Source organism: Gossypium hirsutum, chromosome D06, assembly GCF_007990345.1.
Source record: "Gossypium hirsutum isolate 1008001.06 chromosome D06, Gossypium_hirsutum_v2.1, whole genome shotgun sequence".
Classification (NCBI taxonomy): domain Eukaryota; kingdom Viridiplantae; phylum Streptophyta; class Magnoliopsida; order Malvales; family Malvaceae; genus Gossypium; species Gossypium hirsutum.
The window spans coordinates 48528261-48551941 of NC_053442.1; the positions used below are offsets into that span (position 1 = coordinate 48528261).

Sequence of the window (23681 nt, forward strand, 5' to 3'; positions counted from 1 at the left end):
AAACATTTTCAAAACAATCTAAGAAAAAAAAACTTCGGTATGATAAACTTGAATAAGTAATTAACTTATTTAAGTCCTCAAAATTATTATTTTAGAAAATTTTAAAATTTGAAGTTTTTTTACATGTTCTCTAGAATTTTTTTATAATTTTTATAATTTTAAAAAATATAAAATTTTAAAATTTTGTAAATATTTTGAATTTTTGAAGATTATTTAGAATTTATTTTTGTAATTTTTGTTGAGAGTGACCAGTTTGTTTATTTTCAAAATTGACAGAAACCAATAAGTATTTATACCAATGTATTATTTGAATTATTTGAGTTATCGAAATTGTAAAATTCAGCTGGAGTCCAATTCGAAACTTAAATTATTTATTTGAATTGACTCAAATAACTCAATTCAATTAACTCAAAATTTAATTTTTTAAATTAAATCAAATTTTAATTACCCCTACCCCTTATAACTATTTTACCAAATAAAGCATATGTAGCAACCTCAAAGACAACAAAATAAGATGGTCACCAATTCCATACATATGATGGTACCTTATTCAATGAGCAGGACATGGCAGAATAATTAAAACGGGAATGTGGAATTTTCTTCCCATTACTATATCCGTCCAAATACTACCTATCAAGCTTCATAGATTCCACTCGTGCATGGCCGTCCTAACTACATTCTAACCGTGTGCACTTGGGAATTTGTCCTTTACATCACATTATTACATTCTAAGAAAATTCAACTCCAACGATTGACTATAACGACCTTTGAATGAAATCATTGATTAATTGAAGAAATGAAAGGAACATCATTTGCTCAAATAATGTCACCCCATATAACGACAAGTTGCAGCAAATCATTTTATGCAAGAACAGATGTTATATATATATATATATAATATTCTCTGGTAAACAATGGTCAGAGGTGCTTATCATGTCCACCTTCATGGATTTTTCTTTTTCTTTTCTGATGCTAAATTATTATGGTCACTTTCATGGCTGTCAAAAGAAATGGCGCAATAACTTCTAGATGAGATTCACTACTACAGTTCAAAGCATAAAAACTACTTGTCTGCCAAATGAGTCCACAAATAAAATGAAAGTGAAATGTTCAAAGCAGAAGAACGACAAAAATGAAATACTCGAAGAATAAGTTTGAATGTTGTTCTTGGGATATTTTTTTAAGATTTAACTATATCCAAAACTTTGATAAGTAATAAATTGAATAACTAATTCAATAATTAATTAATTTTAAGATTAAGTTATTATTTAGGGTCTGGTCTAAACATAATAATTATTCTCGTATTAGGATTTGAACTTGTCAGTTGTTTTCTCATTAGACTTGAACTAGGTAATTATTTTCATTTTAGGCTCTGTTTATTTTACTTAAAATGGTTTCGTAAAAATGTTTTTTGCATTTTCCTGTATTTGTTTAATGGAAAATAGTTTGGTTAACGAAAAATAATCATTTATCCTATAGGATGACTTACCTTTTAAAAAGCGCAAGTTATTTTCTAAAAAATAGTTCTTTATGGGTGATTTTATTTTTAATATAAAAATTAACTCAAGCTTAATATTATTATATTAAAAATGTTTTTTTTAATTTTTAAAAGTATTTAATATTAATAAAATGTTAATATAAAATATTATATTTTTCAATATTATTAAACATGCATATTTAATTATTTATATCTAATCGTATAATGAATTATTAATATAATTTATTATTTTAATAAATTATTTAATATTTCACTTTTATTTTAATAATAAATTTTAAAAATAATAATTTAAATAATATTCTTTATGTATTATTGAAAAGTATTCATGTTTTGTAGTATAAAGGTTAAAATATACCATAAGTCTATGTACTCTTCACAACTTTGGAATTTAGTCCCTGTACTTTTATTTTCAAGAATTTAGTCCTACTTTTCAGATTTGAAAATCAAGTCTAATTGTTAACATTATTAAAAATTTTCGTTCAATTTTGTTAATGAAACAGTTTTTAAATAAATAAAGTTACTTGGTATTCGTATAACTAAAAAAAGACGTTATAATTAAAATTAATTTAACAAATTATTTTTAATAATGCTAACAACTAAGCCTAAATTTTGATATCTAAAAAGTAGGACTAACCCGAATATAAAAGTACATGGACTAAATTTCAAATTTATGAAGAGCACAATGACTTATGACAGATTTTAACCTAGTATAAAAATATGAATATTTTAATTATATAAATATGATTATTTGTTTAAATAATGCTTAGCTTCATTTATCCCTTACAATTCTAAGTGTCAATATGTACTCTCATATATGTAATTTATGTAATTTAGATTAAGTTTTAATTAAGAATTATTTATTATTAAGTTTATATATGACATTGATTATTACAAATATTTTCTTATTATAAAACAAATATCGATTGTGAAAAGGAAATTGCATTATAATATTTTATAACAAATATATTTATATCGAATTTGCTTTACAAAGAACAATGTAAAATATAAATTTATAGCTATAAAATAAACTTAATTAAACAATAAAAAGATAATAAAATCTCTAATGTATGTATGTTTCATTGAAAACAATTTTTATAATAGAAAAATATTTTGCATAAATTCATCCAAATACAAAAAAATATTAACTTTTTCAAAAAAAGTAAGTTAGTTTTTCAAAAATCATTTTTCAAAAACCATTTTCAATGAAATAAACGGAGCTTAAGGCTTAAATTTTTTGTCTAAGTCCCTGTACTTGATAGTTGTGCCCACATTGGGGTTGAGCTTTAAAATTTTCAAAGACTAACTTGGGCAAAAAAAAATCAAACCCTATTTGAGAACAATTCTCAAGTTCAAAGCCTAATTTAGAAAAAAAAAAGATCAAGCCCTAAGAAATGTTGCGAATTTCAATACTTAACTTGGACAAAGAAAAAGGTTTAAGCCTGATAAATATTGTGAAGTTCAAACTCCAATAAAGTGATTTAACCTTAATCTTAAACTAACTATACACATTTACACTAGATGTTTTTTTATGTTGCAACTATACCAACAGTTCTACAAGCACTGAACTAAATACCTAATTCATTAATTAAATAATTTTAAATTAACTACACACATTTACATAGAATTAAACTCAATCATAAAATCTCAAAATTACCAAAGCATCAACCACCTTTCCATTGAGTAAAGCTCTCATTACCAACTTGATACCTAACTTATGTATTCATTTCATTCAGTGAAATTTAGAAAATACAATGGCATTATTTGAAATTATTTTTTTATTATTAAAATTCAATGTCACAACATATGCAAATATCTTGACTTAGTAATTACATTTCAATAAATACAGCAATGGAAGATTCCAACTGTTGATAACCCATCTTAGAAATATTAATCTCAGTAAGAAGAGAAATTGCACATTTAGATTTGAGGGAGGGGGGGGTGGAAGGCATGTGAAAGTTATTTGACATAGGTTGTTGGAAGTATAATTTTCACATTCTACATACTTCAGATGAATCCGATAGAATGATTTCTAGACTCACAAAAGTATGCTGCTCTTCGTGAAACCAATTATACGTTCGAGTTTTAATTAATCCTTTGTCCTCATATATCTACTCACCACATTGCCAAGAGCATTTATCAATGAGACTGGATCAAAAATTGTGCCCACTTTTGGGTCATGTATGGAGTTAACAATGACCTGCAGAGAACCAAAGTTATGCAGCTTGTTATCACATCATATAGAATTAGTGGTTAAAAAGGAGTTTCAATATAGAACTGTAAACTGTTTAGTTATCGAGTACCTTAGTCATTTGTATTACTTAATGTTCGAATATAAATACATAGGAGATTACCACATTGGTAGACTACTTTTTCCTCGTTAACAAGAACACTCAAGTCTATGGATTGTAAAACTAATCAAGATTGTTTGCATGAGATAGGAAAGGAAAGATCTAACCCAATACATGTATTTCAACAGAGCCCATTTTGGAGACAAAAACATGGTCATTAATAAGGTGCCAAATAGCTTCCTGGTTAAAATGAGGAGATTGGGGTTTGGATGGAAGTAGCAGATAGTGAACTGGCTTCCATAGGGAACTCAAGGAAATTGTAGGGAACTTTCTAGTTCTAGGACTGGTTCTCCTCCAAATAAACTGGCTTAATAGAACCAACTCTGAGTGATCATATGAGTCAGTTAACCTTAGCAGCTGTGAGAAATTTAGTTTAATAAGAATGGAGATATGGTTATATGCAAACATACCACGTCAAAGATTCCTTGTGAAGATAAACTTTGGATGTCTATGGGAATTTCACCATCTTTGGGCACCAGAAGGGTATTGATATACTGACTTGGCTGCACAAAGACATGAACTACAATAAATGAGAGTATCTTCTTTCTGTTTTCCTTTCTTTCTTTCTGTTTTTTTTTGGCACAAGAGAATTACTCATTCTTGAGTCTTCTCTGTGTCTATACTTCAGTCTTTAATTAAGGAAAATGTTTTCAAATTCAAGATAGATAATTGAAAAAGCTCAAAGCTAATTTCAACAGAACTTATATATTTGTAGATTGCACTAATAAGATCAATAACGCAGTCATCATAACCTATGCAGAGTAAGTTATCAACTGTAACTAAATTTATTCACTCACAAGGTTTCTTAAACAATTATGAGAATTTCCATAAGTACGATTCAGAGCATCTGTAATAGCAGTAACAAAGGATGATGCAGAGAAGCCACTTGTCTCTCGATCATGAGAACCATTCAACAGAAGTACCTAATAGTGGAAGGAGCCAAATCAGTTCAATATATCTATCCAAAGTGAACCAGAAAGCTTTGACTACACAGTGAAGCAGTATAATATAATACAAATTTGTCTAGGCAACGTCTTGCATTGAATAACATGTCTTTATGGCTTCATTAGGTTGATACCTTAGGACAGGACCTAGAAGAAATTATCTCCCCAATGCCGAGTAAGACCTACAGGTAAGTTATAAAGAATGACAAACGATATACTAACAGTTCAAAAAAAGGTCAAAAGATATTGATTTAGGTCAGAAATTTCTCAAGAAATAAAATAACTACAAAATGTTTGCTAATGAAACAGATAAAAGCAAAAGTTCAGATGAATATCTTCAATATTCTAACCTGTAACAAAACATTCAGTCAATGTGGCACCTGATATCCCATTGAAAAAGTTGTTTTCTTTCTTATTTGACATGCCAATAAAATTTAGACAGGAAAAGAGACATCTGCCCATTTAATGTTCCCACATGAAAATGTAATAAAAATATTGCTAAAGGGCAACAAATCCCACTTGAATTTCCCCTAATGACAATAGCGTCATTCACTAATTGTTTCCATAATAACGGTGACAATGTTTAATAAAAGACAGAAGGCACCAACAAATTTATCAGTATCTTTAGCAGCAGCTGAATCATGTGGCAACTTTGAATCACATGTTTTGTTTTTGTACATTCAAGAACTTATGTAAGTTACAGTTGGATGTGTATGTCTTTGCATGTATAAAAGTCTATTGCATATTAAAAAGGTATGTAGATGTCCTTGTTAGATATTAAATAATTGAAAAATGTTACCAATGATGGGCATAGGGAACTGAAGAGAGACCCCATAGCATAAACTATACAGTCCACATTTGACAACTGATCCAGAACAGCTTGGTTTACAGTTGGAAAGACCTGGTCCAGTAGAATTTGAAATCATGTTTTGAGAAAAATAAATTTGCAAGTTTAACGATGGATATTAAAATCTATGCAACGTAAAAGTTGGCAAAGTTATAGTAGGGACACAGGAAGGCCATGAATTGGTGGGGGGGGGGACCTTATCTTATTCCATGTAAAAAGAAGCATAAACTAAAAGGTCTATCATTTACCTCATGCAGTGAATTTGTTCCCTCACTTGACATGTAGAATACCCTTTTTATTCTTGAAGGAAGAGCTGGAACTGATGATCTTCCCTATATGTAGAATTAGCAATTGATGAATCTGAAACTTAACCAAAAGCTCAGTAGAAAACTTACACATTAACCGTTTATTAATGGAACATTGGTTTCAGTTTGAAGGAGGTGCATGACCGCTTTCAAAGCATGAACTAACAAGTGTCAAAATTTAACATCATTAGCAGAAATTTTCCTCATTCAGAAACAACTAACGTTCATCTCAAGTAAAACTGAATTATGTAATCACAAATCCGGATCAGACAATATTTCTGGTTTCACTTCTCATGCCAGACACAGAACAGCATTAAGAACTCCAAACTTCCCTTAGTCCTCCCTCTCCACTCCATCCCACAAAGTCCAAAGCACACACAGTGATAAAACATGCTTTAGCCTCAAGGTCAATAGGTTTTCACTTTTCAACCATTATAACCCTAGCATCTTTGAGATTTAAAATCAAAGAGAATATAAGAAACAAGGCATTGCACTGATTGCCAGTCTTCTTATCATGTCTTATTTGTGAAAGTTAAATTTGGAATGCAACAGTTCATCCACACCATTATGACTTTATCATCATCACAGGCTTTTCATCATGAACTAAACTCGGCAAACCTTATCTACTGGTCCAATGATGTTGGTTGGATGGGAAATTTCATTCTGGCCTCGTATGATTGTCCCATCCTGCATATGACAAGTAAAAATATATTGGTTTTAATCCTTCAAATGGACAAATACTCTTTAACATGTCATCCCAATCAAGGATGCATTCTTAAGTTATTCAGTCATGGAGACCCATATCAAACCTAATTGGCCAATAATACCAGAATAAATCAGATAAGATCACATCTGGTCAATGAACTACCAACTACGGGTCCAGTGGGACTTAAATAATTTGCTAGATATGTCATATGTACCCATAATTCACATCCTAAAGTGAGCCTGTCATTGGTCGAAATGACTGGGAGGACCAAACTTTCTGCGGGAATATCTGAAACACGTGAAAACAAAAAAATTGCAGCATCTAAGGACTGAAAAAATATACGTGCTCCTGCAAAGAAAAAATTCCCAATGCTGCAATCCCCAAAAAAAAAAATTGTCACTGAGATTGTAATAATGTCTGCAAAAATACTAGTTACATATATATATATATATATGAGAACTAGTACTCTTGAAACGAATCAACATTACCATGCCCAGGAAGAGACAAATAACAGTAAAGAAATAAAGAATGAGCTAGCTTCTAGTGTAACAAAAGGAAAATACGGAACCAAATATAAAGTAGTACTTAAATGTTAATCAAATTCAAAACCTAAAATGAAGACGAGAGTCATAGAAATGACATTCTATACCAGTTACCATGATCAGACTTAATAATAACAAATGCTTCACAGTGCATGAATACTTTAGGCATGGAAATTCCAGAAGGAGCAACTAGTCTTTCAATGAACTGAAAACAGAAACCTTGCTAAAGCATAAGTATAACAAAACAAAGTACCTTCCATTACTGAAACAGAACGATTCATTAGGCCTTCTCAGAATCTGTATTCAAGGATATCATATATTAATTTCCATTCCAACCATTGTGTGATAAAAATTGGATTAGGAGCATATTACAGGACACATAAAATGTGATTATCAGTTAAGTACTATTTGATAGAGAAATGTCCCTTGTATCTGGCAAAGACAGCAAAAAAAGCATTTCTGTTTGATAGAAGGAAGAATAGAAAAAATGGTATGAAATCAGATATTGAACAATATACAACATAACCCAACCTCATTCTGAAAGTAAGCCAGAAATGCTCGAATAGTTTCCCTGTATGGTTTTGATACACCTTCCCATAGTGAATGTTCTCCTTCCAAAATTTTATACCTGTCAAATTCTCAACTCAGCACACTGTTACTTAATACTCCCACCATATTTACCACCTAGAAAGTAAATGGAAAATTTCAGAAAGCAAACATCCAAAACAATAGGAGTTAAGAGTGGATAATTGACAGTTAATTCTAACACTAAGGAACCTATATATTTGTAAGTCATAAGAAATCCGGATAAGATAAATCTAGAAACAGAATTGTCAATTTTGTACTGAAATTTCCATATGTAGGTTTAGAATGAAGTTTAAAAGTAATGTTCTATTGGAATCATCCTGTGACTCTTAAGCAGCTTTGCATGCAAGTGCCTCTTTATAAGTGCATTTATTTATGTATGGATGCCCGTGTACAAGAGTAGAAAAAAAAATCAACAAAATGGAGTTGAAAATAGCATGAACGAAAAAGAATTGCAGCAATCAAGTAACCAAAACTAGCTGAACAAGAGAGAAAAGACCATCTAAATGACTTAATCAAATGTGCTGAAATGAAAGTGTTACAGTAAAATTATCAGGGGAAAACACTACCATTCCGACTTGGCTTGCTGTGGATTTATAGGCAAACGATGACCAAGCAATCTTCGGACAGCCAGAGCCTCGGAAGTGCTTTCATCAGCCAATCTCAAACATCTTGACCTTATGTCCCCAACAGCAGGACCACCTAAACATTATCAACTCAGCGACATTATTTTATCTCACATCAAAGGAAATTTCCAAATCATTATAAGAACCAAGACACAATCTAATAAAAATAAAGGCCATCTGATTAAACAATTCAAGTGCAGGCAAAATTCTTTCGTTTATTTCAAGACTTAACTTCAACAACTAAAGTTTCCTATGTCAACTGAGAGTTGTCTTCTGATAATTGACAAACTAATGATATCAGATTTCGCGTTAGAAATGCGTAAAATATTTACCGAGAACTCGAACAATCTCGGCAGTACTTCCTCCATCATCAGAAACAGGAAGAACATGGGCAACGCGAACTGTTAACTTCTTAAGCTCTTCTACAACGCCATTAAATGCCGTCCCACCTAGAACCACCATAAACGAATCCACGTTAGGACTTTTTAATCAAATTTGAAATATTTATCAATCAAAGCGAGGAGAAAAGAGTACCTGAGAAAACGAGTAAGGAGGGCTGGGAAGGTCGAGGGTTAGAGGAGCAATGAAAGTGGGCAGCCATGGATTTAGATGGAAAATGGAGGGGTAATTTTGGGGTTTTGAGAAAAAAAGAAGGCAGAGGGGGAGAGGGTTTAGAGTAAAAGCCTCCTATCAAACTGTAAGTGTCCGCCATATTCCCGCTATTTCCAATATTTTCCCTTTTCTGTAAATAACTTTTCACCTTTTATATTTTATTTTATTTCCTATTTTTTGTGAACAAAAAAGGAGTATAAAACTTAAAAATTATATATTTTTTATTATATAATCCTTCGAGCTTTTGCGGACCGTTCATGGAATTTGGTGGATACGCGATTAGAACAGGAGACAACCAATGAGTTTTTGCACGTTAATTAATGCTTTGTTTGTAATTAAAAGATGAAATTAATACTAATGTTATCTGATTAATACAAGGAAACACTGCAATTTAGACAACAACTCTCCATCAAATCATGCCTACTAGACTGCCTAGTTCTCTCCATTTTTTCAAACCATGTAAATGTCCTGTCTTATTCTAAAATCCATTTTAACTTTATTTAAATAATCTCCCAATCCGATTCGGAAAATCCCATTTCTTGTGACTCAGATTTGTTGCTTTCACTGGATTGCTCAACACTGTTTCGATGCTGCTCATCATCAGGCTTCCATAACCTTGACTTCAAAGAAAAAGCCTCCTGAAACTTCTCCTGTCCCACAAAACAACAACTAAGCATTCCTGAAAGAGGTTGTTCATGTCAAGCTAAACATCCGTGAGGCGCCTGAATTTTTACCAAAATATACGATGGAGGGTGAGAGTATCCTACCTTGAATGATCGGCGTTCTTGTAATTCATTAGAAAGAGAATGAAGCTCACTGCTGTCCACCAGAATCCAGCTTTCTTCAAGCTTCACCTTATTAAGCGATGGAACAGGAGCTGGAACAGTTTCTAGTTCCAATTTCAGAACAGCTGCAACAAAATCACTTAATCTCATTACTTTAACTAATCCTTTGATTCCACAACCGAATGCAACTGGTTATTTTAATCTAATGCGGAGACCATTTTAGAAAGACAAAAAAAATAAGGATAGATGTATATATCATACCAACAGAATGAATACCTACCCTTTGATTCTAATAAGGCGTCATCTAGAGTAGAATCAGTGTCATGAGCTTCATTCTTGCATGCTTGAGCCAAGCCACGCTCATTCTCTGTGCTTTGCCCTGAAGATGAACCTAAATGTATATTTTTAATATATTTGACATGGATCAGTTCTTTCTGAATGCAATCTTTATTAACATTTATGTTTGAATCTTTATTGGCTGTGACAGCAGCATTTTGCAATAGAGACAAGTTAAGTTCTTCCTTCGAATTGGTAGGAGATGAAGGGAGCACTTCTTGCATTAGTTCTGTACAGAATTGCCTAACATTAGCTCCCACAGTCTGCAACTGGTCTTCAACGTATTGGAATGTTTCCTAACATCAAAATTATGAGATATTAGAAGCATTGGAAAATTTCATTAAGATACAGAAAATAAAGGTGCCAATACCGAACTTCATTTACGCATATAGAAGCAGTAAAAGTGTTCATATTCTAGCTTTACAAGAGTAAAAGGATGAATGGTAAACAATACCTGGCAGACCATATCATCCATCTCCAAGCACAAAGCTTCAAACCTCTGATAAATGTTACCAACCCAAACTATGCCTTTAAATTTGCTATCCATATTGAATTGAAACATGGATGACTTAGTTCACTTTTCAGACACAGAAACAGGTTTAATCCACTAGGGTGTTACATTAACTGCAGAATACCCTGGTTCAAGACTTACGTTAGTGAAACTCGACATCCAAGTACAAACAAGGAACGACTAGACCAAACTTAATTTCCCAGAAACATGCTATACAACATCATATTTCCAGCAATGCTTGTGATCATAGTTCAAGTCCACGAAAGCAAATAAAATTTCAGCAAAAACAGGCTGAAATCACAAAAGCAAAAAATGAACATGTAGACAAGTCCCCAAAATTGTGGTGTAGCAGTCAAAAGCATTGAAGTTTTTGCTTCGAGTTGCAACATCTAGAACTGAATGGAACCAATGGTCGTAGAGCTTCGAAAATTTTACAGGCAGTGAAATCTATTTTATTCCCAGTTTAAGTATCTCAAGTAGGTAAAAGTCTAACAGACAGTCAAATACAGAGGGACTGCTTCAGAGATTTTAAGAACTCAAGAGGAAGAGTGAACCCAACTGTTCAAAGTTGTAAGCATCAATCTAGATTTGACCATCACAACTTCAAAATTTAACCCCAGAATATAATGAGACAAGCAATAAACAAGCTGAGATTGTCCATGTCCAAATCCAAGAGAAATAAGTCTTCTTCACAACCAGAACAGAGAACATATATAGAATATATATATATACATATATATATAACAAACTTAAGCCAAAGAAAAAGAATTTCATACTCTGAAATAAGAAAAAATGTATAAAAAGAATCATATAATCATTATGCAGAAGCAGAAAATTTAAAAGAAAAAGGGAAAACCCAGATGATCAACAAGCAAAAATACCTTTTATCAGTAAACTGTTAGATTATTAGATGATTAAAAGCAAAACAAAGTTTAGATGACCAATGTAAACAACCTCTGAGACTTCTTACTAAATTATAAACTAAAACTTGACATGAACTTCAAAAGAAAACTAAACTATGAAAGAGAAAAAAGAATAAAAATTCTACTTTTTTTAACAGACTTACAGACTTCTCTTAAGCGTCGAAAGCTACGAAAAAATCGAAGAAGGAAAGATTCTGATTAAACCCTTGTTCAGTTAGTCCAAACCCCGAACTCGTGAAGAACAGAAATAATGTACCAAAAAGAATATAGCAGAAATAGGTAAAATTTTGTGAAAGGTCGCTATATATGTATTTCTTTAGGATTTAGTCCCTCTATAATGATCTGATCATTTATAATTTATTTTCTTTAGGAATTATCCTCTTGTTGATCGGATTATTCATCTTGTGCAGATTTTTTTAGTGTCTGCTAAACAACAATTTTTAGCGATAAAAATTATGAAGATAAGTTTCCGGAAAATAAAAAATGATTTTTTTCAACTTATTTGTACATATATTAAAAAAGAGATACCTCAATAACTTTTAATCAGTTGTTTCATTGATGATTTCGATTTAATGAATACTCTATCTACACAGTCTCCAACTTTAAGAAATAGTGTCATAATCACATTCCATTTTCAAAGAATTGCGTTCCCAAAACAAAATTTTGATGACTAAAAAGAAAACTTAGAAAGTCAAGCTTTTAGAAACCAATGATTTGAGATTAGATGAATCAACACCTCCACCACCAGCATTTGCTCTTCGAGTAATCATTTCCATATTCTTATGAAGACTTTGCTTCACCAAATTTTTCATCATTTTCTTCCCTTCTTGAGCCTCCTTTGGATGCAATGGTGAACCTAATGGAACCCTTCCTGTCTGTGGTCCTGAATGAGGTCCCATCTTTGCTTGCCTTTCATCTTTAAACCACTGCAACAATTTCATTGCTCTCTTTTGAGCTAAAAGGCTTCCCATTAAGGACAATTCAACGAGTACAGGAACGATCCCTGCCTTTGACATTTTATCCCTTTGAGTCGAGCTTTGATGAGCTAAAATCATTAGAATGTAAGCCGATAATTCTATGCATTTGGGTTTATCCTCCCATGTTAGAATCTCGATCAAGCTTTGCGGTACTATTGAACTATCTTCCATTGCCTTTTTCCCCATTAATGTCACCACCAAATGACCTAACGCTGCAAGCGCTTTCTCTGAAAGTTCTTTGAACGAAGAAGATAGGTTCAAAAGCGTGTGGACGACTCCATTAGATACTAAAGCTCCAGCATTCTCTAACACAGCAGACAAGTTATATAATACACCTAAACAAAGTTCCTTTGTTTCAAAGCTACAAGGTGACTCAAGTATGCCAATCAGAAACTGGAGGATCTCCGGCTTGTTCGGACAGAAATCCGTATTTGATATAGAAGATAAGGATAATAACAGTTCTGCAAATTCCTGCCTTGTTTGTTCATCTACAACGTTAATATCTTTTGGTAATTTTGATAGTATTCCAGCCTCTAGCATTAAAGCCTTGTTTCTGAAGCAAAGACAAACAAAAATAGGGTTAGGAAACAAAGCACAAAGTGATTGAACTTTTTATCTAAGTTGAGGGTTTGACAAGCAATGACATCTAAGCCTTAGTTGAATAATAGAAGAAATAATAGTAATTTAATGAGATCATAAACCAAAAGTGCTCCATTAGTGCGTAGAACAAGACTCGCCAAATAGAAAATATAAAATAAAAATTTGTGGGAGGAGAAATGACCAGCCAGTCAAGTAAAATAAAGGTGAAATTCTTCTATTACACATTTTAGTTTGAATAAGTTTTGGGTTTAAAATTTGTATTTTAATTTAGTTATTTTTAGTCCTTGTCTTTTAGAATTTAAAAATTTTAGTTGTGATAAAATGGTAACTGTTAAATTTATTAAGTTAAGTTCTATTATTTTTTCTATTTGAATACATCAAACTTATTACATGTGGAATGTTATGTCAACTTATTATTTCCATATATTACTCACAAAGAAAATTAGTTAATAGATTTAATCAAATTAAAAAAATATAGTGAATAACAATGATCCAATTGGAGAACATGAACTAAATCTATAACTTTTTATATAATACAAGACTAATAGCATAAATTAACCAAATAGATTTAAATGCTATCAATTATTCAGAAATAAAATTTTAAATTAAATTTGATCAAATCAAAATATAGGTACTAAATCTACAAGTTGCACAAAATACAAGATCTAATAGCAGAATTGGACCTAAAACAAAACAATATGAATATGTATGTTTAATTTTTGTAAAGCTTTTTTATGTAGTTGAAAATCATGGTAGACAGGCAGCACAACTTACGGCCTCTGGATTTTCAATAGGATAAATAAAAAATCATTTGCTTAATTACATAATCAGTGCTTGCAAGTTCCAACTCGTGCCTTGATCTGTAAATCTCATTTCATTTTCAGTGCCATTAATGTTTAAAAAGTTAAATGCTCAACTGCACATGACCAAGTCTCGATAACTTAAAAACAGTCTGGAGGGTGGATGAGAAATGTTTATTCAGGCTGAAAACCAGGGTAATTTATGGTGTTATTAATCTCTGCAAAAGCAAAGCAGCTGAGAATCTGGGGACCTAATTTCCCTTCTCAAAAACTGCCAAATTAAATTGGGCTAAGTGACCTACCACTTGAGGTAACCCTGCCCTTAAAATCTCGACTGATTCGGGCTCCACTCAATACCATTTTCTTTAAACAACAACAAGAAGCTCCTCATAAACATTTAATCATTTATGATTATGTTAAATATTTGAAAGCTCACTGTGTCTTACATAATATTAACATACCATTAAATCGGATGCCATGAATTCAGCCCAAAATACAAGAAATGAAGTGAAAATATAGGAAAACTTACGTAGAGGTTCCATTAGCAAGCTGGATCAACGCCTTAATAGCGGCTCGATGGCGACCAACTACCTCAGTAGCCACCATGGAAACGAGCATATGTATAACTCCAAGCTCTGCCATAAATTTCCTTGCCTTAACGTCTTCTTTAGCGAGTTTCTCAATAGCTATAGCAGCCATCTCTTTCTCTTCCCAGCTCCCAAAGTGGAGCCTATTCACAGATTTTTGTAACACCACGGAACCATCCAGCTCGCTTTCTTTCTCGATAACTAGCTGATGATCTTCCTCATCTTTATCATTGTTGTCTATTGTTCTTAACTTATTTGAATTATCGGACGTTGACGAAGACCCGTATGATCCCTTCCTTATGGCTTTGGATTGCAAAAACCTACGGATTCTAGAAAAGAACTTAAGCTTTCTATAAGAAACTGACCAAATAGACGAAGACGAAGACGAAGTAGACATAATTTGAGTTTGGGAGGGAGAAAATTGATAAACTGTTTTAAGGGTAGATTGAAAAAAACTTAAATCAGAGAATATATAAGCATGACTAAGAGACAAAACAGAAGACTTCTCTGTCAGAAAAAGAACAGTTGAGCTAGCGAGTATACATCACATGCCAGGGAAACACTATTGTCTCTTTAACCTTCGGAACCACTGACAGATACTTAACATAACCGATTTCTCTGCTTAATTTGGGTTTATGTTGGAGAATAGTTAAACACTCTCTTAATCATAATTCAAATTCAAATTTAGTCAAATTTATCATCCCAATTTAAAGGGATTTCTGTTGTATATTTTAAATTTCAACTTAACAAGTTTATCCCTATAACCATTATATATACTTTGGAAATGATAACAAATTCGTGCGTGCCATTTACAATCAATTGTACATTTCTTTATGGTATCAATTTTGCCATACACGGTTTAAACTTTTTTCTTATCCGAAACTTCATGGTCTCTCAATCATCATTCTTATTTTTCAGCTCTCACGTATTTCTCTTCATTGCATAATCAAATAACAATTATGCTCAATCAAATAGCAATAAAGCTCACTCTCTCGAATTACCTTCTTTGGAAGACAAATTATTTCATTTCTTCGTGGCTAACAATTGATTCATCGGCTTCAAACCTCCACCCAAAGAACTTGAGAATACACCAAATGTAGCCTCAATTGTAGAATACTTATGCTTCAAATTCTTGAGCTGAAGTTTGCACTTTTAAAAAAATGCGTTTTATGCTTTGTCTCGAGACAATGACTCCATTACCACTTACGTAGATCTTACCAATTGACTTTTTGACCAACTTGTTGCACTAGATGTTGTCATCTCTAAGAATTATCATATATTGTGAAATCTTAGCCTAGATTATAGACCCTTCACACGCAATATTCAAAAACGAGGTTAATGTCTATTTCCTTTGATTTATTTGGGTTACTCCTTTAATTTTGAAGAAATGTAGTTAAAAATTTTGAGGGGCTCACTCCATCCTTCCATCATTGTTGGTACTATACTACTTGGCAAAATATGGTTGGTGGCACAAGAGGCAAAGGTTGTGGAAATAGGTGTAAGGGCTACCAATCTACTTCTCGTTGTGGGCGTTCGGCTCTTCCCAATATTGAACCTTCCACCTTCACTTGTTACAATTGACAAGGTTGAGGACGCACCTCCAAACAATGTCGTCTTAATAGAACAACTACACCAATTACAACTCCAAAGCAACAACCAGTTACACCTTATCTCTCACTACACCTATCAAATCATGATAATTGAAACTAGAGCAACCTATCACTTGACTTTTGAACTAGAAAACCTAATTATTCACTTTGAATGTTTAGGTGTTGATGAAGTGGATCTCACCAATGGTAAAAGCTTACCCATCACCCATATTGCATTCAATATTATTTTTCACAATTCTCAAAATTTTTTGTTAGATAATATGCTTTGTGTTCTAAAATCTAATACAAACTTATTGTTATTTGCTCACCAATTCACCAATTCGTTTTTGCTGATCTCTAAACTAACTATAAATACGACAAAGTCAAGCGCATCTATCGAACAATAGTATAGCTATGGTGAGTAGAGAATACCATATCCACGAGGACTAAAAGTATTAGTAATTATTGTTTTTCTATTTTTTAGCCGATAATTTGGGGTGATGTGTTTTAATCTAAATTTACTAAACTTATTTAACTAAGAACACAACAGAGAAATAATCGAATATTGACCAATGAGATAGACAATACTCAAGAAAAAATCCACCTAGACTTCACCTTTTATTATGAATCTGAATTAAACGAATTATTCACTTGTTTCTTGATCTGTAGAAATCCCTAAATTATGTTAATATCTATTTCGAGAGTAAGAACAACTGACTCTAAGTTGATTAATTGAAATCTCTTTCTAATTAAAACTCCTATCATCGCATTAACTCGATCTATGGATTCCCCTATTAGATTTTACTCTAATTCGGTAGATTTATGCTGTCCTATTTCTAGGATTGCATGCAACTCCACTCAATTATGCTAAATCTACTCTTAAATAGGGACTTTTGCTCCACTAAATTAAGCACATTAAACATGAATTAATATCTCGAAAATATTAAAACAAGAAATAATCATACATAATTGAGAACAGGAATCAAACATTTATCGCGTAAAAACATATATTAAATAAAATGATTCATCATAGGTTTCATCCTCCCTAGTTATCTAGGGAATTAGTTCATAATCTTGAATGAAAACATCTCAAAGTCAGAATAACCACAAGACATAAAGAAAGTCATAAAAACTTCGAAAGAAATTAAAAAGAGATCTTCAATCTTGAAGGAGGTCTTCTTCCGAGTTGATTTCAATGGTGTTCTTCGAGTGTTTTATTCAATCTTCTCTTATTGCCCCTTTATGTCTTCTTCTAATGGGTATTTATAGACTTTAGAATGCTCAGAAAGCCTAAAAATTGGGTTTTTTCGCGTATTTGGGAAGTAGGATGCGAAAGCAACACGGGTTGGCACATGGGCGTATGTCTAGCCCGTGTAGAAATGCCTAGGTCATGTGGCTCCTGAAAACAACTCTATTTGTTTGATTTTGGCTTATTTTTCGTCCCCAAATGCTCTCCTAAGTATAGAAACGTGAATTTAAAGGATTAGGAGCATCAAATTCACTAATTTGCATAATTAATCATTTAAAAACGCATTAAGAATGAGATTAAAACATGTTACTTTTATAGATTATCTGTCTCTAATGAATTTTCCCTTTTTTGTGATTATGGACCTCAAAATAAAGCAACCACTCCATCATGGATACATTAAAGATGGACTCTATCACTTAGGACCATATCATGTTTCTCTAGCATATATGTTAAAAAATTGTCAATAGTTTTTTCCATTGAATAAACTTTTTAAGGTTTTGTGCCATTACTGCAATGATTTCATTATTTTACTAGTAAATTTTGAATTGATTAAATAAATAAAATTCTATAATTAATTTATTATATCTTTATGTGGTTGTTATTAATGATTTTTGCATGAATTAACGAGATGCTAAGGCATCTGTTATGTGTTCATAATTACCGTTGTTAAAGTAAAAATGTAAGCATGTTATACATGCTAAATGACAAAGACAATGTTGTGTTTATAATGTGATATTTGCAATGAATAAGTGCAGTGAACGGTAAGTGAATGTGTGTGTGAATAATAGATATTTTGGCCTTGTGATCTTTGATACCATTGGATATAGTTGGCATGCCATAGGATTGTAAGTACTCACCTATATGTGTTATGTGATTTCGGCGTTGAGGCCCTAGGACATGTTGGAGAGATAAGGGAATGTGAGCTAAGCTCCATTCAATGGGACATGTTTGGTGTGATGGAGAGTGTTAGCTATATGCTTCACTTTTTGGGATATGTTTGACTCTATGAGTCTTTTGGTGTGTTGGAGATCCGTGTATCTGATGAGTGGTGATAGAGTCCACTTTTATGTTTCATAGCTCAAGTGCCAAATTATCTTTAAATATGTTTTTGAGTATTGTGATATATGCTTAAATGATATGTGATTATTATGTAAAGAAATCAATAAATAATGCATGAATAAGTAACATGACATCAAGGCTGAAATGTTGTAATTGTGTTATATGGTTGTTTCGATAAATGCATGATGACATGTTTGCATGGTAGTTATTCTGATCATTCACTGAGCTTGTTAAGCTCACCCACTACTTTTAACTATTGCAGATTAGTGGAATTTTGGTGTGAGCGGTGTGGTTACAAGGGAGTGATCCAAGCGAGACTTTTATATTGTTCGTAGGTGTTTATTCATTTGTTTATGTTTTGGGGGAATAAAGGAAATGTGGTAGAAATGTTGCATGATATTGCCATGATGATTTAAATATTTTATAGCTTAATTGTTCATAGGAATTATAGGCTTGGACCTTGGTATGTTGATTCTTTCTTAGACATGTTTTTGATGTTTTGAACTATTCTTTTGATCGTTTTGGCATTGGTTTGATAAGATAAATGAAGCATGTTGAATAGACATTTGTTAGGATGGATTAAATGCTTGGTTATGTTGTATTTTTAGGGTCTGAAACAAAAGTATTGATATTCGGGTTTTAAAAGCAATACCTCTATGATATTTTGATGTGCAGAAAGTCTGTGTTGTAATTTGGTATCGATACCTTACTATGAGTATCGATACTCGGGGTAAAATAATTGATACTTTAATAAATGTATCGATAAATTCTAGGGTTTGATTTGTAGACGAGAAACAAAATGTTGTTTTGGTATCGATTTTCCAATCGATAACTATACTATATAAGAGAAATATCGATACCTTTGTTTCAGTATCAATACCTGCGTAACTTGTTTTGGAATTTTTGCTAAGTGGCTCTAATGCATGTTTAATAGATACCATAAGTTTGTTTGAAGTATGCTAAGCATTTTTTAATGTTGATTGATGTATGTTGGACAAAAAATTTATGCGAATTCTTTATAATAAGAATGATTTACTAATAATAAGACCATTTGGATTGCATGTGATGTGTGGCGGTGGTGTGACATCTTGATACTCGAGCTCAACAATTGAGCTGAGTATAGGGTGTTACAAAATCAAATTCTCAACCTCAAATATTCTAACTAAAGCAATACCAACAGAATAATGATAATTATTCATCAAATCCTAAAAGTCTATAAACATATAAAAATATCAAAGACATAAAATGCATATCCAGCCAACATTCTAGCCACATTGCCTTTATTTTTATAGTATAAAAGGATAATAACGTCGACTACTCAATTTACTAAGCCTAACTTGGATCACTTCCTTTGAACCGCATCGCTCACACCGCAACGCTAAATATCTTCAATGGTTTAGAATGGAATGTGTGAGCTTAAACAAGCTCAGTGAATATCGGAATAACTATAAAGCATACGCAACATCGAAGGTTAAGCAAAAGCATACTATAACACATCCACAACCATATTCTAATCGAGTCAAAATTACGTGTTCATGCTCCATTAATCCATGAAACTAGCATATATCTCACATGCAATTACACTCAACTCATATATATAATTTATTTTATGATAATTCCTCAAGAGGAAACAATGTATTCATGCTTTAATAGCTCACAAGTCTAGCTTATATATTCACATGCATTTACACACAACATTTGCATATTTTAATCAATTTATGATAATTTGGCAACTTGGAAACATGAAACGTAAAAGTGGACTCTATCACCACACATTGGATACACAAATCTCCATCACACCAATGACTCAAGGAGTCTAACATATCCCATAAGTGTAGTATAAAGCTAAACACTCTCCAACACACCAACATATCCCAGTGAAAGGAGCTTGGCTTGACATTCTCTTATCTCTCCAATTTGTCCCGAGGCCTCAATACACAAATCACAAAACACAAGGGTGAGTACTCACAATCCTATGGCATGTAAACTATATCTAACGGTTTCACGATATCACAAGGCCAAAGTATACGCAAATACACACATTTAATTATTGTTATTATGCACTTAATCTCTGTTCATAAACTTCAATTCACATCCTAATTTGGACACAATTCATACTTATTGGATTCAAATTTAATTGCACTTTAAATGCCACAAGTATGCTCATTGAACCATCACATATCCGTTAACATATGAATGCATTAAAAATCAAAATATCACATACCACTATTCAACACATATATACTTATTGTTTTCTACACACTTTCACTGCACATTTATATCGCTAACACAACATCATCACTCTCATTCGGCATGTTTAATATTCCCACAACTAACACATTTGCAAGAGCTATCATAATATATATCACATGTCACATTGTCACAACTTAATACTTATTCTATATCACACAATCACATACTTCGCAAATTAAATGAGGGGAATAAGAAAGCCTACACTCGAAACTTAGGATAGGGGTTTAGGCTATTCTTAAGCTCCTGATTAACTCTATGAATCATGTCTACAAAAAGCAATCCCAAATAGTTACTGTTCGCACTTTCGCCTAGTCGACAAAAGCTTAAACTAGATTTTCCTTGCCTTTCGCCTTACTCAAAAAAGGCTCCAACGATTCCAACTCTTCACCAAAGTAAATCACATAACAAACACAATTAATTTATAGCTATAAACACGCCCAAACAATAAAAAACATAGGTCTAAGGTTTCCTCCTCTTGGAACTGAAATTTTCGACTTGCAAATTCGAAACCCAAATATATTAATCTCTACTCATTCCCAATGCATAAAATCAATTCCAATCATCCCATTACTTACCTAATAATGATTCTCAACCTTCAAACAACTCTAAACTACTCAGAAACTTGGTTCTGAAATTTCGACATACAATGACTATTTTCTCAAAAACTCAATAAAACCTTAGTATCTTTTAACGAAACTTTAAGGGGAGTTTAGAAATCTTCTAATCACATCAAAACGAGTTAAAAACACTTTGAAACATCAATTTCATTCAAAATCCTGAATTTCACCGTTAATGCCCAAATTTTGGCATTTACACAAAACATTTGATTCAGTAGATAAAAACTCGATTTAAATAGTTAGAGTTCACCAAAAACTATTAGGAAAATGAAACATTACCTTGATTGAGGAGAAAACAAGCATCTGATTGAAAATTTGTAAAACCCGAATGATAGTAAAATTAATAGTGTTTTTGGTGTTTCTCTTTGAATTTTGGAGGGATTTGGTGTTTAAGATTAGATGGAAATCAAAAGGATTAGAGTTTGGAATATCAAAATAGGTGATTAGTATTTGGGGATTTCAAAGGGTGGCACAAAGAAAAGGGATGAAGGGTGTTTCTCTTATTTTTTTCATGTCAAAAATAGGGGAAAATAGGCTGATTTTAAAACTTGGTATATTTTTTTCAAAACTACTCTTAAATTAACATTTTTACAAAACAATCCTCTTTTTCAAATTGGAAGTCTTTTCTATATTATTTTCATAAATTGATTTAATTTTCAAAAAGTCATAGATGAAGACACTTATGGTTTACCATGCTTCAAATTTCGAAACACATTTTGAGCTAAAATCCCTAACTTACCCTCGAAACATCTAGTCCCAATTTTGGGGTGTCACAACTCTCCCCCTCTAAAAAGAATTTTGTCTTCAAAATTCCTTACTAACACATCACTTGTTTAATTAGAAAACATAGCATTTCTACATTAAACCAACCATCACACTTTCACTGCGCAACTCTGATTCTTATTCTCTAACTTCCTACGACTCTTCTTGAAGATCTTATTCACTACAACAAATTATTCTATGGTAACTTTGCTAACAGTTTCCTCTATTTACTACGACACTCTCTGTAACACCCTATACCTGGCCTGGTCGCTGAGCCTAAGTATCAAGATGCCACACTATTGTCACACTTCAAACTCATAGTAATTTGTCATGTTATTAATAAATTAATCATTTTAATAAGCATTCGCACAAATTTTAATTCCAACATACATCAATCAACATTAAAACATGCTCAACATACTTCAATGGAACTAATATTAACAAATATACATGCTTTTGAACCACTTAGTGAAAATTCCTAAATAAGTACGTAGGTATCGATACTATAACATAGGTATAGATATCTCTTAAAGAGTATTGGTACCGATTAAAAAATCAATACAAAACCAGCATTCTGTTTCTCGTTTAAAAATCAAAGTCTTAAAAAATATTAGTACCTTTATTAAAGTATCGGTTCTTTTACCCCGAGTATCAATACTCGTGATGTGGTGTCGGTACCAAATTGCAAATCTAACTTCTTGCACTTCAAAATATCACTGAGGTATTGTTTTTATAACCCGAATATCGATACTTCTACTCTAGACCACAAAAATATTGCACATCTAAGAATTTAATCCAGTCCAAAAAATATCTAATCAACATACGTCATTTACCTCCGTAAACCAATGTCAAAATGACCAATATAACAGTTCAAAACATGAAAAACATTTCCGAGCAAGAATCAACATACCTATGTCCAAGCTTATAATTCCTAAGAACAATTAAGCAACAAAATATCCAAAACATCGTGGTAATATCATGCAACATTTCTACCACATTGCCTTTATTCCCTCGAAACAGAAACAAATAAATAAACACGTACACCTTGGAACTACACTGCTCACACCGAAACACAACTAATTTGCAATGGTTTAAAAAGGAGTAGGTGAGCTTAAACAAGCTCAATGAATGTTGCAGTAACCACAAAGTATACACAATATCAAAGGTTAAACAAGAGCACACTACAACAAGTTCACAATCATATTCTAACCAAGTCAAAATAACATATTCACATTTCATTAAATCATAAACTAACATATACTCCTACATGTAATTACACTCAACTCGCTGATATATGCAATTCATTTAACAATAATTCAGCAAGACTAAACAACGTATACATGCTTTAATAACTTCACAAGTCTAGCTAATATATTCACATGTATTCACAAGTTAAATGGAAACGACCCAATCCATAATTACATATGCAATTTACTATGAGAATATACTAACATTTTTATGAAACTTAAATAAACTCATTTAGCATATTATTCACATGTTTATGCATCCATCTCAAATCATATTATCACAATATATAAGATCACATTTAAACAATAATTTAGCACTTGAGGCTATGAAACATAAAAGTGGGCTTTATCACAACACATCGGATACATGAAT

General features: G+C 32.1%; 3 protein-coding genes across 5 annotated transcripts; all 3 read right to left on the reverse strand.

Moving 5' to 3' along the window:
- Positions 1-3255: 3255 nt before the first annotated feature.
- Positions 3256-9178, reverse strand: LOC107900647 (uncharacterized protein YNL011C). 2 transcript variants are annotated; one of them, XM_016826317.2, is made up of 13 exons: positions 8936-9178; positions 8734-8850; positions 8345-8477; positions 7722-7818; positions 7444-7487; positions 6863-7019; positions 6561-6629; positions 5886-5969; positions 5590-5691; positions 4925-4972; positions 4644-4769; positions 4257-4349; positions 3256-3695 (listed from the first exon to the last, which is right to left on the reverse strand). In XM_016826317.2, exons 1-13 carry the CDS (start codon positions 9111-9113, stop codon positions 3585-3587), a joined length of 1359 nt encoding a protein of 452 aa, XP_016681806.1. In that variant the 5' UTR covers positions 9114-9178; the 3' UTR covers positions 3256-3584. The 2 variants fall into 2 exon arrangements, with proteins under 2 accessions (XP_016681806.1, XP_016681807.1); XM_016826318.2 differs by lacking the exon at positions 4925-4972.
- Positions 9179-9316: 138 nt separating this feature from the next.
- On the reverse strand, positions 9317-11800 carry LOC107900649 (uncharacterized). Of its 2 annotated transcripts, none has more exons than XM_016826320.2 (4): positions 10589-11800; positions 10079-10430; positions 9781-9923; positions 9317-9663 (listed from the first exon to the last, which is right to left on the reverse strand). In XM_016826320.2, exons 1-4 carry the CDS (start codon positions 10694-10696, stop codon positions 9514-9516), a joined length of 753 nt encoding a protein of 250 aa, XP_016681809.1. In that variant the 5' UTR covers positions 10697-11800; the 3' UTR covers positions 9317-9513. The 2 variants fall into 2 exon arrangements, with proteins under 2 accessions (XP_016681809.1, XP_040951780.1); XM_041095846.1 differs by having other exon boundaries at positions 9317-9692; positions 10589-11784.
- Positions 11801-11898: 98 nt separating this feature from the next.
- Positions 11899-15066, reverse strand: LOC107900648 (U-box domain-containing protein 7). Its single transcript, XM_016826319.2, has 2 exons — positions 14475-15066; positions 11899-13098 (listed from the first exon to the last, which is right to left on the reverse strand). Exons 1-2 carry the CDS (start codon positions 14927-14929, stop codon positions 12252-12254), a joined length of 1302 nt encoding a protein of 433 aa, XP_016681808.1. The 5' UTR covers positions 14930-15066; the 3' UTR covers positions 11899-12251.
- Between the last annotated feature and the right edge of the window lie 8615 nt (positions 15067-23681).

Excerpts from the sequence above, each read along its gene's own strand:
- LOC107900648 (XM_016826319.2), bottom strand. The coding sequence starts at position 14,929 with ATGTCTACTTCGTCTTCGTCTTCGTCTATTTGGTCAGTTTCTTATAGA. Across the intron at positions 13,099-14,474 it reads CTTGCTAATGGAACCTCTAC|AAACAAGGCTTTAATGCTAG; the intron begins GTAAGTTTTCCT and ends TCTTTGCTTCAG.
- LOC107900649 (XM_016826320.2), bottom strand. The coding sequence starts at position 10,696 with ATGTTTCAATTCAATATGGATAGCAAATTTAAAGGCATAGTTTGGGTT. Across the intron at positions 10,431-10,588 it reads TGGATGATATGGTCTGCCAG|GAAACATTCCAATACGTTGA; the intron begins GTATTGTTTACC and ends TTTTGATGTTAG. Across the intron at positions 9,664-9,780 it reads AAGAACGCCGATCATTCAAG|GAGAAGTTTCAGGAGGCTTT; the intron begins GTAGGATACTCT and ends TTTGTGGGACAG.
- LOC107900647 (XM_016826317.2), bottom strand. The coding sequence starts at position 9,113 with ATGGCGGACACTTACAGTTTGATAGGAGGCTTTTACTCTAAACCCTCT. Across the intron at positions 7,488-7,721 it reads TGGCTTACTTTCAGAATGAG|ATTCTGAGAAGGCCTAATGA; the intron begins GTTGGGTTATGT and ends CCTTGAATACAG. Across the intron at positions 7,020-7,443 it reads TTCTGTTTCAGTAATGGAAG|CATTGGGAATTTTTTCTTTG; the intron begins GTACTTTGTTTT and ends TGGGGATTGCAG.